The sequence below is a fragment of the Dryobates pubescens genome, chromosome 15, assembly GCF_014839835.1.
Source record: "Dryobates pubescens isolate bDryPub1 chromosome 15, bDryPub1.pri, whole genome shotgun sequence".
Lineage (NCBI taxonomy): Eukaryota > Metazoa > Chordata > Aves > Piciformes > Picidae > Dryobates > Dryobates pubescens.
Window position 1 is genome coordinate 2,868,429 of NC_071626.1, and position 14,901 is coordinate 2,883,329.

At 49.5% G+C, this 14,901-nt stretch overlaps 1 protein-coding gene across 1 annotated transcript; it reads right to left on the minus strand.

The window, feature by feature from the left end:
- Positions 1 to 396: 396 nt before the first annotated feature.
- Positions 397 to 13,940, minus strand: HAL (histidine ammonia-lyase). The gene is made up of 20 exons (XM_009899334.2): positions 13,686 to 13,940; positions 13,036 to 13,096; positions 12,827 to 12,854; positions 12,463 to 12,537; positions 12,285 to 12,357; positions 11,875 to 11,941; positions 11,668 to 11,705; positions 11,462 to 11,587; positions 10,472 to 10,611; positions 9,029 to 9,076; positions 8,068 to 8,215; positions 7,891 to 7,986; positions 7,713 to 7,771; positions 6,459 to 6,539; positions 5,545 to 5,610; positions 5,264 to 5,429; positions 3,028 to 3,162; positions 1,463 to 1,571; positions 1,286 to 1,355; positions 397 to 854 (listed from the first exon to the last, which is right to left on the minus strand). Exons 1-20 carry the CDS (start codon positions 13,930 to 13,932, stop codon positions 699 to 701), a joined length of 1,989 nt encoding a protein of 662 aa, XP_009897636.1. The 5' UTR covers positions 13,933 to 13,940; the 3' UTR covers positions 397 to 698.
- Between the last annotated feature and the right edge of the window lie 961 nt (positions 13,941 to 14,901).

Here is a 14,901-nt window from a genome sequence, read left to right on the forward strand (position 1 = left end):
TCCTTATTTCCAAGTGAAGCTTTTGCTTTACTTTCCCATCATGACACACAACAGGAAAATGGATTGCCCACAGCCAGGGGTGAAGCCTCAGTTTATTTATTGCAGGTGTGAGTCCATGCTGCCTGAAGTGTAGTCCAGCGCCAGAGGACATTGGGCTCTGTAGCAATCATCTCCACAGCACATGTTAAATGGACAAAGCTTTTCTGATTGGTGAAGCACCTGCTCTAACAATGCTCTTGTGACACAAGAGCCTCCTCCTCCCACAGGGGAGAATGAAGTGTAGAGACAATTTTGCTTGTGGCAGAATGAAGTGGGGCACAGAAGTTACCAAAGGCACACAGGGCAAAACCAAACAGGTCAAAATACCAACCCTAGGCTGCTTGGTATTGGCCCAGACAAGGAGAAGACAAGAAGAGCTGACTCAACAGATGCAGGAGGCCCTGCATAAAACATGCAGAGAGGGCTGCAGGGTTTGTGTTCAGAAGCTCAGGAAATGCAGTCAAAACCATCCCCTCATGACAAAGATGCCTTTCACACGTGGGGAAAGCAGTGAGCCATTGCCCTGCTTCCTCTGTGTGCTCCTGAGCTACACACTCAGGTCCTTTGGGTCACCTACAAAAACCATGTTGAGTGTGAGGAGAAGGGCCACCCTCAGGTGAGGTCCTGGGAAGGCTCTACCTATCAGAGTACCACAACTCTTAAAGGTCATCCTGATGCCTGTGGTGATGACCCACACTTGAATTCGTGTCCAGTGATCCCAGGGAGAAGGAGAAAGCTGTTGGTGAAATGGGTCTTGATTCAGGGTGTTGTTCCCTCCTGTACTTCTCAATGTAAGGTTTAGCCACCTCCCACACCTGCCAAACAAGAAAGTGAATCAGCAGAGAGAGAGAGACAAGACAAAAGGACAAGAAAGCTGGGGAGGGACTTTTGAGGGTGTCAGGGAGGGATAGGACTAAGGGAAATGGAACAAAAATAGAAAGGGGTACATTCAGATTGGGTGTTAGGTAGAAGTTCTTCCCCATGAGGGTGGTGAGAGCCTGGCACAGGTTGCCCAGGGAGGGCATCCCTGGAGGTGTTTGCAGCCAGGCTGGAGGTGGCTGTGAGCAACCTGCTGTAGTGTGAGGTGTCCCTGGCCATGGCAGGGGGTTGGAACTGGCTGAGCCTTGAGGTCCCTTCCAGCCCTGACAGTTCTGTGATTCTAAGGTGTGGAAGGGTATTTCCAAAGCAGAGCTGCAGCATGCTCCTCACAACAGTCCTACTGCCCATGCTGAAAGCCAGCACTTGCCTTCTGCTCCACCAGCAGCCTGTGAGCCGCTTCAATGTCCGGGGCCATGAAGCGATCTTTCATCCAAGGCCTGTAACGAGAGACACGTTGTGAACATTGGCCAAACATTAACCACCGCTGCTGGCATCACATCTCCAGGCAGGCAGCCTCTGGGGAAGGTGTTTATTCTGCTCTTACCTCACCACAGAGCGCACAAGGTCATAGACCTTCTCCAGGGGGGTGGTTGTCCTCAGAGGGCGTAGGAACTCAATGCCCTGGCAGGCGGCGAGCAGCTCGATAGCCAGAACTGGGAAACCAGAACGGCACAAGGGACTCTTCAGCAGCTCAAGGAGAGCTTTCCTTCATAAAGCTACCCCTGGCATTCCTGCTGGACACTATTTACAGACTCATAGGATGGCTTGGGTTGGAAGGGACCTTAAAGATCATCCAGTTCCAACACCCCTGCCATGAACAGGGACGCCTCCCACCAGCCCAGGTTGCTCAAGGCCTCATCCAGCCTGGCACTGAGCACCTCCAGGGAAGGGCATCCACAACTTCCCTGGGCAACCTGTTCCAGTGTCTCACCACCCTCAGTCTAAAGATGTCTTTCTAATATCCAGTCTAAATCTAATACCTAATCTAAACCCCTCCTCCAGCTTCAATCCATTCCCTCTCATCCTCTCACTACAAGCCCTTGTGGAAAGTCCCTTCCTGGCTTGCTTTCAGGCAACCTGCAAAGACCAATGGATCCACATGCCCCAGAGCAGCAGCACTGCTTTATAGGTGGTGCTAGGGGTAGTGTGCAGCACTTTAGCAAGCAGGTTGTGGGTGCTCTGCCATAAAGATCTTTCTGTGTGCCAGGCAACTCCAGGCCAGCAGTCTTAAATCAACAGGAATCTGTTCCAGAGCATCTTGAGTACCAAAACTGATGGCCATCATAAATCAGAAACATCTCCTTAGGACTGAGGCCTGAGCTATAAAAGAAAGTTCTGCCTATGAAGCCTTCAAGAATCCACATGAAAGCATCAGTAAAATTACAGAGCTGTCTGGAGCATGCCCAGGGAAGGGCAATGAAGCTGGTGAAGGGTCTAGAGCACAGGGCTGGTGAGGAGCAGCTGAGGGAACTGAGCTTGTTCAGTCTGGAGAAGGGGAGGCTGAGGGGAGACCTCATTGCTCTCTACAGCTCCCTGAAAGGAGGTTGCAGTGAGGTGGGGCTTGGTGTCTTCTTTCTAACTATCAGGTGATAGAGCAAAAGGGAATGGCCTGAAATTGTGCCAGGGGAGGGTTAGATTGGAGATTAGGAAATATTTCTTTGCTGCAAGAGTGGTCAGGGATTGGCACAGGCTGCCCAGGGAGGTGATGGAGTCCCCATCCCTGGAGGTGTTCAAGAAACCTGTGGCCATGGCACTTGGGGACATGGTTTGATGGCCATGGTGGTGCTGGGTTGATGGTTGAACTGGATGATCTTAAGAGAGCTTTTCCAACCCAAACAATTCTATGATTCCCTCTCTGCCTAGCTCACACTTGACCATTATTGGCACTTGTTCCCCACAAGCCAATTCACTCAAGAAAGTGAGTGAGCCAGCTGGATCCAGGACATTGCTGAAACACAGAGCTCCTCAAACTCAAGCCCCTGCACACAAAAGAAAGGTATTTCTCTAGCACTGAGTCTTCAGAGCACTCAGAGAAGGAGGAGTGTCACCAGTACCTTCACCTGGCTACATCCAGAGGGTCTGCCTGGAGATCCAGCTCTTTCATGTTACCTTGTTCCACGTGCTCAATAACTCTCAGAGCTTTCCTGGCAGCCCATCCTCCCATGGACACATGATCCTCTGTAGCAGCACTGGTGGAGAGTGAATCCACAGAAGAGGGATGGCACAAGGCTTTGTTCTCAGAAACTGCAAAAATCCAATGCAGTAAGTGTAGGACAGAAAGGGCACAAGAGAGCAGAAGCAATGACCAGCCTGGGGCAAGCAGCCTGTTCACCACCCCAGGCCCAACTCTTGCTCCTCTCTGGAGGATGCATCAGTGTTTCACCTGCCTAACTTAATTTGTAATAGGCATTTGAGGGCTACCATTGCCTCTAGGGACAGTAACCAGTATCAGTCTTCAGATGCAAATAGTAACTTCTTAATCCACCCCCACCTCCAAGGCTGGGTTGCTCTGGCCCAAAGGTTTGATGGAGAGTGAAGCAGAAGAGCAGACAGCATGTACAAGGCTCACCTTGCCTGTCACCTCAAGGCAGCCCTTTGCAAGGAGCATTGGCTCCCTCTGGGTTTGGTCACAAATACTGCCCCTACCCTGCTTGCAAGAGGAGAGCTAAAGATCACCATCTGCTCTCTTCTCATTGCAGTTGAGGCACTTGCAGAACTTGCTCCAGAAGGATGCTGCAGGAGCACAGAACAAATCCTCTCCATAGAATCACTGAATCATTGAATGCAGGGGGTTGGAAGGAACCCTTGAAGGTTATCTTGTCCAGCCCCCCTGCAGGCAGCAGGGACATCTCCAATTAGATCAGGTTGCTCAGGGCCCCATCATGATCTTGAATGTCACCAAGGATGGGGCCTCAACCACATCCCTGGGCAACCTGTTGCAGTATTTCACCACTCTCACTGGAAAGAAATTCCTCCTTATGTCCAACCTGAGTCTCCCCTGCTCCAGTTTCAAACCATTGCCCCTCATCCTATCACTACAAACCTTCCAAACAGTCCCTCCCCAGCCTTCCACCCTCCTTGCCTCACTACCAGGCTGCCCAGGTGCCCTCCTCCAGGCATGCACACCTCCAAGGGTGGGAGTGCTCCAGTTTTGAAAGCTGGGTGCAAGCCTGAGAGTAAACCTCTCTAACTGCACCTAAAAGGTGAGGGGAATTTGGCTGCAGGAAGGGCTGTAGGCACCATCCAGTGACAATCTGAGGTTGAGAACTGCTCTTTAGAAGAGAAGCAGCCATGTCTGCATTCACAGTGCTCTGGCCACAGGCAGACCTTTTCTCTCTGAAGCCCAGCAGGATCCCATGGGTTGCCCTTGCCAAACCAGGGACTTCAGAAAAGCAACAAGAGCAGCAGAGAGGTGGTGACACCAACTGCAAACAGGCTGGAGTGCCACAATCCAGGGCCAGAGCCCAGCTGGCACATTCAGGCAGGTGACTGCAGGTCTCAGACAGGCTGCATGCAGCTACTGCAAACAGTTGGGTCTGGCAGGCACAGTGCTGCTGGAGAGGAAAGGAGAGAGGCACCTCCAGTGGCATTGCAAAACAGCTGCATGTTTTGTACAGCTTTATCTATTAACCCTGGGAGTACAGGACACCAGCTGGTGCACAGACACCTTAGGGGCTCTGAACAGCAGGCTTCTTGTTGCCTTAGTCCTGAGATCTAGAGGAAATGTGTACTGATGCTTGTTTGGAGTGTGGCCTCTGATAACCAGCCCTGGGGCCTCCAGTCCCCTGAGCACTGTGGAGTCTGCTCTACAGACCTAGCCACCAAATGGAGACATCAATAATAAGGGTATCAAGCCCAGCTTCCAGACAAATGTTGTCTCCATGCTAGTGAGAACAGAGGTATCCCCTGCTTAAAGACCATAACTATTCAGGCAGAGGTTCTAGGTTCAGCAGAGTTGCTCAGACAGATGTATGTTTGTTCCCTGCAGCGCTGGCTGTTAATTCCAGCCCCATCTGAGCTGATTTGCAGGCTCCTGGGTACGCAGTTGGCACTGATTTCAACCAGAGCTCTCATGCTGGTGACCATAGAGCACTCCCACAGAGGTGCATCCCCACAAGTCTCCACCTAAGGATGGGCATGCTCAGAGCTCTAAAACACACCCATGGGTCAGTTCAGAATAAAGAATCCTGAGCCAAAATAACTGCAGCTGCACCCAGACAGCACAAAGCACGTGGAGAAGGAGATGGAAGCCAGAAGTGATTTTATCTGCTACCAAATGACCACTGCCTTGATATAAATTGGTCTTTCTAGCTTGCTGTCTTGATGGCATTGCCCAAGCACTCACCTAGGGCAGCTGCTGTGCAGTGTGCAATCATGAACCCAGAGTTCAGACCACCTTCAGTGACTAAAAATGCAGGCAGCTCGCTGAGAGAGGGGTTGCAGAGCCTCTCAATTCTTCTTTCACTGATTGCAGCCAGCTCATGCACACCAATGGCCAGATAGTCCAGAGCCTGTAAAAGACCTCACTTAACCAGGTGACAGAAAAAACACCCCAAACCCACCCAACCAAAACAAAGCAGGAACTGGAAATGCTGGGTTTATTTCTCTCTCCAAATGCTTAATTACCTTGGCAGGATATTCACCATGAAAATTCCCTCCAGAAATGGTCTCTGCTCTTTCAGCAAACACCATCTTCAAGGAGAAGTTAAGGCACAAACATGAGGCAGCTATAGCTTCCAATATCTGAAGGGGGCCTACAAGAAAGCTGGTGAAGCAGTTTTTAGGGTGTCAGGTAGTGATAGGACTGGGGGGAATGGATCCAAGCTAGAGGAGGGGAGATTCAGATTGGACATCAGGAAGAAGTTCTTCACCATAAAGGTGGTGAGAGTCTAGAACAGGATGCCCAGGGAGGTGGTGGAAGCCTCATCCCTGGATGATTTTAAGGCCAGGATGGATGTGGCTCTGGACAACCTCATCTAGTGTGAGGTGTCCCTGCCCATGGCAGGGGGGTTGGAACTGGATGATCTTTGAGATCCCTTCCAACCTTGACAGTTCTGTGATTCCAGGACAGATTTCTGGCAGTAACTGAAGCATCTTAACTGAAGGAATGCTTGTGCCAATGGGCTTTGATTTGCAGGCACATCATGTGAGCTCTGCATGCTTTGCTTGTCAGAAAGCAAAGAGCCCATCTCAACTCTCCAAACTCTCTGCAGTTTTGACTTGCATTTTCCCAACAGACTACCCAAAATGAAGTCTTTGTGCCAGAGGTGGGGAGGGAGGGAGGGAGGGAGGGAGGGGTGCAAAGAAACACTTGTTTGGATAATTCTAATTTGGATATCCTAGCACAGTTTCTCAGCTCTTTGGTAGAGTCTCTTCATGGGGAAAGGGAGAGAGGTTGCTGTTGCAACCAATGGTAGTTATCAACCAAAGCCAGTCACAACCTTTTTTTTTGCCTCCTACACAACCAATTCTAGAGAAGAAAAGGGTAACAAAAGGCCAAGCAGGTTTTTTACATAGAAATAAACTCATCCAAAAGATACAGGGTTGTCTGTGGCACTGTTGATTTCAGTTGTGATGATGTCCTTCACAAAGGCAATTGTATCATTTACAACTCCATGGACCTGCAACAGAAGACACTGGCACCTGACCTTACAATCTACACTGAGGACATGCCCACTGTCATCATCTCAGCCTCTACACCCACACATGAAGATGGTGTTGGATTTGCTCTTAAAACCAGGAGTGTCACTGTGGGACACTGTCCACCCCAGGCACCTGGAGGACTGTATTGATGCAGCATTACTGCCATGATAATCAAGGATAAACCAAGCATGCCATTCTTTACTGGTTTGGGTTACCCTCAGTAGAACATAAGACACTTGCTCAGTGGCAGAAGGATCACTAGGGGAGAAACAGCCCTACAAAGCCAGCCCAAACCCTCTAATTAACCTATTTAATTTCAGTAATTCCACTGATTTAAGAGCTTTGCCTGTGGTAAAACCCAGGGGACTGCATTCTTGCAGTATATTTGACATACCACACTCTCTCTGCTTCTGAAAAGACCTGGTCTTGGCAGCAGAGCAGAAGAAATACCCTACATAGCATGCAAGCACAGAAACCAGCACCTGGCATCTACTTCCAGACCTGAGCACAGCTTTGTTAGCTGCTGCCTGATGGCTGCGTGCCTGGGATCAATGATCTGCACATCTCCACGGGCCACAAAGATGACCCAAAGGCTGGATCACCTCTGCTGTGAGGACAGACTGAGGGAGCTGGGGTTGTTCAGCCTGGAGAAGACCCCAGCAGGCCCTTAGAGCTACCTTCCAATACCTGAAGGGATCCTACAGGAATGCTGCAGAGGGACTTTTCTTAAGGGTGTCTAGAGACAGGACAAGAGGGAATGGTTTGAAGCTGAAGGAAGAGTAGGATTAGACTGGATCTTAGGAAGAAGTTCTTCAGTACAAGGGTTGTGGGACTCTGGAGGAGGTTGCCCTGGGAAGCTGTGGATGTCTCCTCCCTAGGGCTGTTCTAGGCCAGGCTGGATGAGGCCTTGAGCAGCTGAGTCTACTTAAGAGGTGTCCCTGCCCATGGCAGGGAGGTTGCAGTAGATAATCTCCGAGGTCCCTTCCAGCCTAAGCCATTCTATGATCCCATTCATATTGAATTTGAATTAAGGGAGAAGCAAAATAAAATCATTTCCTCTAAGAGAGTCAGACAGCAGATCATTGACAGCCTTTCTGATGTGGGAGGTTCCCCAGCTCTTGCTGGGACAGGAGGTAAGAGCCAGTTTTCACCTGAGGGCAGCAGCGCATGGTGTACGCATCCTGAACTCGGTCACAGAATCGATGGCTCTCTAGAAGGAACAAGGGGAGAAAAGTCCCAAGTATTTTTCACACCAAAGCATGCAGGCTACTGCTGAAGGGCCCCAGCCTGCCCTGGGAACCTGAGAGGGTGAAGGTTATGACTGTTCACCTGCTATTTCTGATGGATGGTGGTCAGAATCCAGCAGGGATCTGAATCGAAACGCCACCTCAGCCTGCCCTCGGTGCGGGCGCACCGCGTGGATGTCTGGTAACAAACAGGCAGACTGTTAGGTTTTGCCTCTCTTACCACCAGCTGTTAAGCAAACAGGACAGGCCCAGTACCCACCAGTGTCAAAGGCCCTCGTGGTACCCTTCAAGACCTCAAGTGTAAGGGCAGCAATGATGTCAGCTTGTCGAGCTATAGCTCCAGCTCTTTCCACCGCTTCGCAGCCCAGCGATGTGATCATCTGTGTCCCATTGATGAGAGCCAGACCCTTCCAGGAGAGAGCAGATGTGAGCCCAATTCACTGCAGCTATTCCATGTGCTGGGATAATTCCCCCTCTCTGTGATCATTCTCCTCCCATGAAGGAGTTCAAGAGCTGTGCTCAGCTCCCTGGATCGCTCTGCAATCACAACATGCAGAGCCTTTCCGAGCATCTTTGCTCCGAACATTGCTGATGTTCATGGCCCTGCGAACTCACGACAGACACCCCTGGAGCTCCAGCAGTTCAAAGCACAGGGTTTCTCTCATGTTATTTCAAGCTTAAGCAAGAAAAGTACAGGAAACAGAGCTTTTATAGTTTGGTTTTTTTTCCTCCCCTAGTTCCCTGGGAGTGGAATGCTATTTGTATTAATTTCTTCATAGAGTTGTAGAATGATTTGGGTTGGAAGGGACCTTAAAGATCATCAGGGATTGGCACAGGCTGCCCAGGGAGGTGAGGGAGTCACTGTCCCTGGAGGGGTTCAAGAAACCTGTGGCCATGGCACTTGGGGACATGGTTTAGTGGCCATGGTGCTGTTGGGTTGCTGGCTGGACTGGGTCTTTTCCAACCCAAACCATTCTGTGATGCCTGTCTCTCTCCACCAAGGGCCAATCTAAGTATCAAGCTTGAGTCTGACATTTCAAGTCAAGTAAGGTGACAGCAGGAGAGCTGACTCCCACTCCTGACACTACTTCAGTAATGTCCTTCTGGAGCTGGATTTAAAATGACTGTTAATTAATTTCTTGCTGAGATGGTAAGTATAAATCAAGTGGTGACTGACTATGCTTGTCTTCCATCAGCTGGCAGCCTTCTGCTTGATTTACCTCTTTTGGCTTCAAGGTAATTGGTCTCAGGCCATGGGCTTCCAGGACCTGTGAGGGAGTTTAATGACAAGGTAATTAATGAACAATGCTTTCCAGTAATTCCATCACCAAAACTTTCACACCTTAAATATCTCCACCAATAAAAAAAAAGGAAAATCAATACAAATTCCTGCAGTGAAAAAGAGCTTTATATCACAAACACTTCAAATGTGGGGGTGGGTTTCCTGCTGGGTTAATGAAGAGCAGCATTTGAGGGCTTAGCATTTCCCAGTGCCAGTGAAGAATCCACCAAGAGCACTGAAGCCAGACACTCTCACAGTCTAGTAACATCTCCAGTTCATTAGCTGATGGGAGAGGAATAGGAGGGAAGGCTGAAACCACCTTGGGAAGGTTGTTCTGCCTACACCCAGCAGCTTTGCTTGGCATGAATGATTTATGAACAATTCCCTAAAACCTTCTATAGAAAATCTCCAGTGGCAGGAGGAATCCTGCTCTGTTTCTTAGATACACATCTGGGGCAATCACTCTTGTGCAAAAGGGAGAAACAGTAGAACCTTGATTCTGATTAGAATCCTCTCAAGCTTTCCAGCTGGAGAGGCCACAACCTCAGAGATGTACAACTGTAATCTCAGGGTGGGAAAGTCCAGGACAGACTGGCTTGATTCTTCCTCTCCCTGATTCCTCCTCTCCTTCTCCAGCCTGCAATGATAGTACAGCTACCAATACCTGAATAAATGTATTGAGCATCTTCAAGTGCTGAGTATCTTCAAGTCTGAAGGGGCCATACTTGAAGATACTCAATGCTAACTCCACCTACTGATGCATTAGTGACAGAATGACCATGAATTCCATTGCAAAGCTTCCATCATGTAAGGAAGAAAGTTACAGAAGTTCCTTGGAACCCTAGTTAACTTATCCAAAATTCAATGTGTTCACTTCAAGCCATCATAAAATCAGTAGAAATGTTACTGATAAGCTGCTGCCTTCCAGTAAATCTCAGCATCTGAAGTGTTGAATTGGAAAGGTGATCCTGGGTTTGTTGGCACAAGGTTGGTGTTGGTGGAGCTGAAGATGTAGCAATAGTTCTTTCATAGCTGGTGTCATATCCTGTCCCTGCCTCTCTCCAGGTCCCAAATGATGTCACTGTGGCATCTCCTTGCAATGCTATGGCATGGTATTTCTTTAGGACTAAATAAGGTGCTGCACAGTCATATCTGGTCCAGTGACACAGGGGACATGCTCATGGATTCATCTCCCTCAAGGCAGAGGAGTTGTTGCTAAAGGCAACCCAGTCCCAGTTCAAAGTGGTACCAAAAAACCCAAAGGCTTTTACATGTTGCTGATGTAATCTAAAGCTCTTTCTCTCAAGGCTGCAGCAATCCTGCAGCTGAGCCACCAAGCAGAAAAAACAAAAGCAAAAGCAATCAGCTGCATGAATCTTACATATTTAGCATCAGCCCAGCCACTCTTTGGGGACCACATCTTTCCCTCTCCAATTAACCCCAGAGCAAGATGGGAGAGGGGGGCCAAGTCTCCACTGGCTCCAACTGTGCCTTTCTCTGGGATATAAGGCAGGCAGGATGCTGGAAAGAAAACACAAACAAGTCCTCTTAGAGCTTTCCCTTGATACACTCCTTGCGAAACAGCAGCTTACACGAGTGTGCTCACAGTAACATCCTGCAGTCATGGTCAGTGGCACCAGCAGGGCTCCTGTCATTGCACACTGGGATTTGCCCCTGCTGCAGGCAGGCTGCAGTTTATAAACACATCAGCTCCCTTCTGCATTTAGTTTGGGACTGCAGAGCCCCCAGCCCAAGGTGCTTGCATGTACAGTCACACAGCCAGCCAGGCATCACTGCTCTCAGCTCTTCATCACAGGGTGACCAGCTGGTGTGGATCAAGCTACCTCTTCATGTGTCACTCCATTGAACACTGGGGTACTTCTAGAAACCATCTTTGAGCCCCCCCATCCCAATAACCTCTCCCCTGAGCCTCCTCTTCTCCAGGCTAAACACCCTCAGCTCCCTCAGCCTCTCCTCCCAGGGCTGTGCTCCAGACCCCTCCCCAGCTTTGTTGCCCTTCTCTGGACACTTTCCAGCAACTCAACATCTTTCCTAAACTGAGGAGCCCAGAACTGGACACAGGACTCAAGGTCTGGCCTAACCAGTGCTGAGTACAGGGCAGAATGACCTCCCTGCTCCTGCTGGCCACACTGTTCCTGATCTAGGCCAGGATGCCATTGGCTTCTTGGCCAGCTGGGCACACTGCTGGCTCATGTTCAGCCTACTATCAACCAGTACCCCCAGGTCCCTTTCTGCCTGGCTGCTCTCCAGCCGCTCTGACCTCATTGAGCTACACCCTTTAACAAAACACTTAAAAGGGGGAGGGGGGCAAGAAGGAGGAGAGAGGTTTTCTCTGCAGCTCTTTTTTCACCATTGAATGCTTCAATAACTTGCTGGAGAGTTTCCAGGGATATTCCACTGTATCCTTTCGCTAGGACATTGATCCTCAGCGCCAACAACATGCGAGATCTCTCCGGGCTCAGAGGTTTCCCCACACCTGAAAGAGGAGCCCTCTCAGTTACTAGCCCCACTACCAACAGCAGCAGCAAAGGGAAACATCGAGGGAGTTCTTATTACCTGCTGAGTGTGAACGGACCAAGTTCACCTGCAGCTCCCTACGGGAAACAAACCCAAACCCCGTTAGGCCTTGACAGCTTTTTAGTTAGCACGGAGGGAAATACTGAAGCAGCCCTCCCAGCTAACCACAGTGCAGCCATGCACAGTGCCAAACTGCTCCCCTCCACCTCCTTTCCTGAAAAGAGAGGATGGAAATGCTGCACCTACCTCAGCTTACTGTTTGGAATGACAGTCCTGGCAAACTTCCCAAAGCCGGTGGTGATTCCATACACAACTGCAGGAAATACACACTGGTGGTGAAGGGGGGAAGCAAGTAAAGCCTTCTAAACAGTTAATAGTGTGACAAAATGAGAGGACACAGTCTCAAGCTGCACCAGGAGAGGTTTGGGCTGGATGTTAGGAAGAAATTCTTCCCAGAGTGACTGGCCATTGGAATGGGCTGCCCAGAGAGGTGGTGGAGTCACCCTCCCTGGATGTGTTTAAAAACAGACTGGATGAGGCACTTGGTGCCACGGTTTAGTTGGTTAGATGGTGCTGGGTGATAGGTTGGACTGGATGATCTCAAAGGGCTTTTCCAACCTGGTTAATTCTGTGAGATTCTGAAAATGTTTGCTTACCTGTCTGCTCCTTTACAATCCTTTCAATCACTTCTCTTGACTGGTTGACTTTAGCTTCTGCTTCAGGGGTGAGCTAAAGCAGAAAGCAGGAGCAGTTTTAATGTTAGCTTAGCTGTCATTATTTCACTGCAGAAAGACCAACATGCAATTTGGAGCCAGGTCTGCTCAGAATCTTTACCTTTATCTTGTAGAGCCCCTTTCCTAAATTGACCAAGTCCTCTGTGGTTAAGCTGTTGCCATCTAAAGAAATATACTACACCAAAGAAGCACCTTTTAGTTTGGGATTCATTTAAAGTTGCTTAATAAGCAGAATAAATGAGAAGGAAAAAACAAGAAAGAAAGAGAGGCAACACAGTCACAACTCAGCAATGACAGGAAGCTTGCTCATGCTCATTCCTGAGCACATCATCATTTAGATCCCCAGCCCCAGCCAAACCACGTGCCCCTGCTCCTGTCAGTGCTGCAGTGGCTCAAGTCTCAGCACGTTCTGGTGGCCAGCAGGGTTTGTTATCTCGAGCCGTAAAGCCATCAGCTGCTCCTACCTGTTCTGGTTCTCGGTATTTGCTGTATCTGAAGGGTCTGTGAAGGAAAACAATCAAAAGGCAGAGAGGGTTTCACAGGCAGTGACCATGTGATTACAGCTGGCAAGGTGTTCTAGAAATGAAGGGACACTACAAGCACAGAGGAATCTAGGGAATGGTGTATCTGGGATGATAAAAAAGGTGACAAGCTGCTCAACAGAAAAGGATACAAATGCACTCCTTCTGGCTGAGATGGTATGAAATCTGGAGACATTATATCTCCTTCTATCACTACAAGAAACAGGCACAATGAACACACAGAGGATTAAATTGCATTCTGCACATACATGGTGGCTCATTACAACACACAGCACTGAGGAATGCTGACCTGCACTTCTTAGCCCTGAGCACATTTGGATGCTTCTGAAAACAAAGGAGGAATTATGCATTTATTTAAGGTTTCTTAGGGCAGAAGCAGCCAGCTCAACTCAGACACCAAGTGCTACCTATGACATCATATACCAGCAGTGAGAATGCTGATCTGCACTTCTTAGCCCTGAACACGTTTGGATGCTCCTGAGAAAGCATCAAGGAAATGCTGCATTTAGTTAAGGCAGAAGCAGCCAGCTCAACTTACCCACACACTACAATATATGACATCCCCTACAGATAATGCATACAGAATCCTGTACCCTCTAAACCCTATGCTGAGCCTGATCCTAAACCCCAAACATTCTTAGAAGACTTAGGTATTTTTTTCCCCCCATTACAAAACTGCAGCACCTCTCTCAGATGCAATTTTAGGTCAAGTGAGCCCCACTTGGCTGACTCAGCCACCAAGCTGGTCGCTCTGCAGTGCACTGCTGAAGGCTTCACTTACCGACTTCAACGAATTCGTTGTCCTCTAGAGCGTCCTCCACTGTGTCATCAAGATCCAGCAAGCCAAGGCCCTTGCACCTTCGGATGTAAAACCTGACTTCCTCCACCGAGGCAAAGCCCCCGTTGTCAGGCTTGTTCTTCATGTACCTCCTGACGGCTTCTTTCCCCAGCCACCGGATGGTGCTGGTGCCGTCGAGGCAGGGCACGGCCAGCCATTCCCCTCGGACGTGCACCGTGTACCGCGGCATGCTTCGCTCCCCAGGGCTCTCCCTCGGCCAAGAAGGGCTGCGGCACGCAGCAGCCTCACACCTACCGCCCAGCGGCCCGAAGAGCAGCCTCTAGGTGGAGTGCAGTGATGCAATCAGAGGCAAAAAAGCCCCCTCGGCATGCCCACCTTTGTAAACAAGCAGGGTCAATGTTTTCGGCTGCCTTCAGCCAATCAAGGCCAGCCCAGGCAGCACACCCTTTCCACAGAAAGGCAGCACGCCTCCAGCTGTTGCCACAGCAGGTTGTTTTGGTCTGGGCTTTTTTTTTAATCCAAAGATCATGTCAGGAAAAGAGAAATGAAAATCCATCCAGGAGCTGGAGGTTTTGTACCGAGAACAGATAAAGAAATCTGACTGAGCTGGAAAGAAACTTGAGGGTTTAACAAGGGGTAAGGGAGTCACCACCAGGCACTAGATCACACTAGTGAAGAATCACAGAATGGTTTGGGTTGGAAGGGACCTTGAAGATAATCCAGTTCCAACTCCCCTCCCACTAGACCAGGTTGTCCCTCTCCAAGCTAGCCTTGAACACCTCCAGGGAGAGGGCATCCACAGCTTCCCTGGGCAACCTGTGCCAGTGTTTCACTGCCCTCGCTGTGAAGAATTTCTTCCTAACCTGCAGTGTAAACTTGCCCTCTTTCAGCTTCAATCCATTTCCTCTCATCCTATCACTTCAAGCCCTTGTAAAAAGTCCCTCCCCAGCTTCCTTGCAGGCCCTTTCAGGTACACCATGAGGGACAGCTTTTGCCATGGTTTGTATTTGGGATCTTCCTCCTCTGAAAGAGCACTTTTTTTCTGTTACTCCTCCACGTGGGGTTTCCTTTAAGTGAACAGATGGAACTGATGCTAACTGATCATCCCCAGGAAAAGTTCCTACCCAGCTCACTTCAAAAAGCCATCTGCAGATGGCACCATTCACAGCAGAGTCACCTAAACCACTGCTTTAGAATC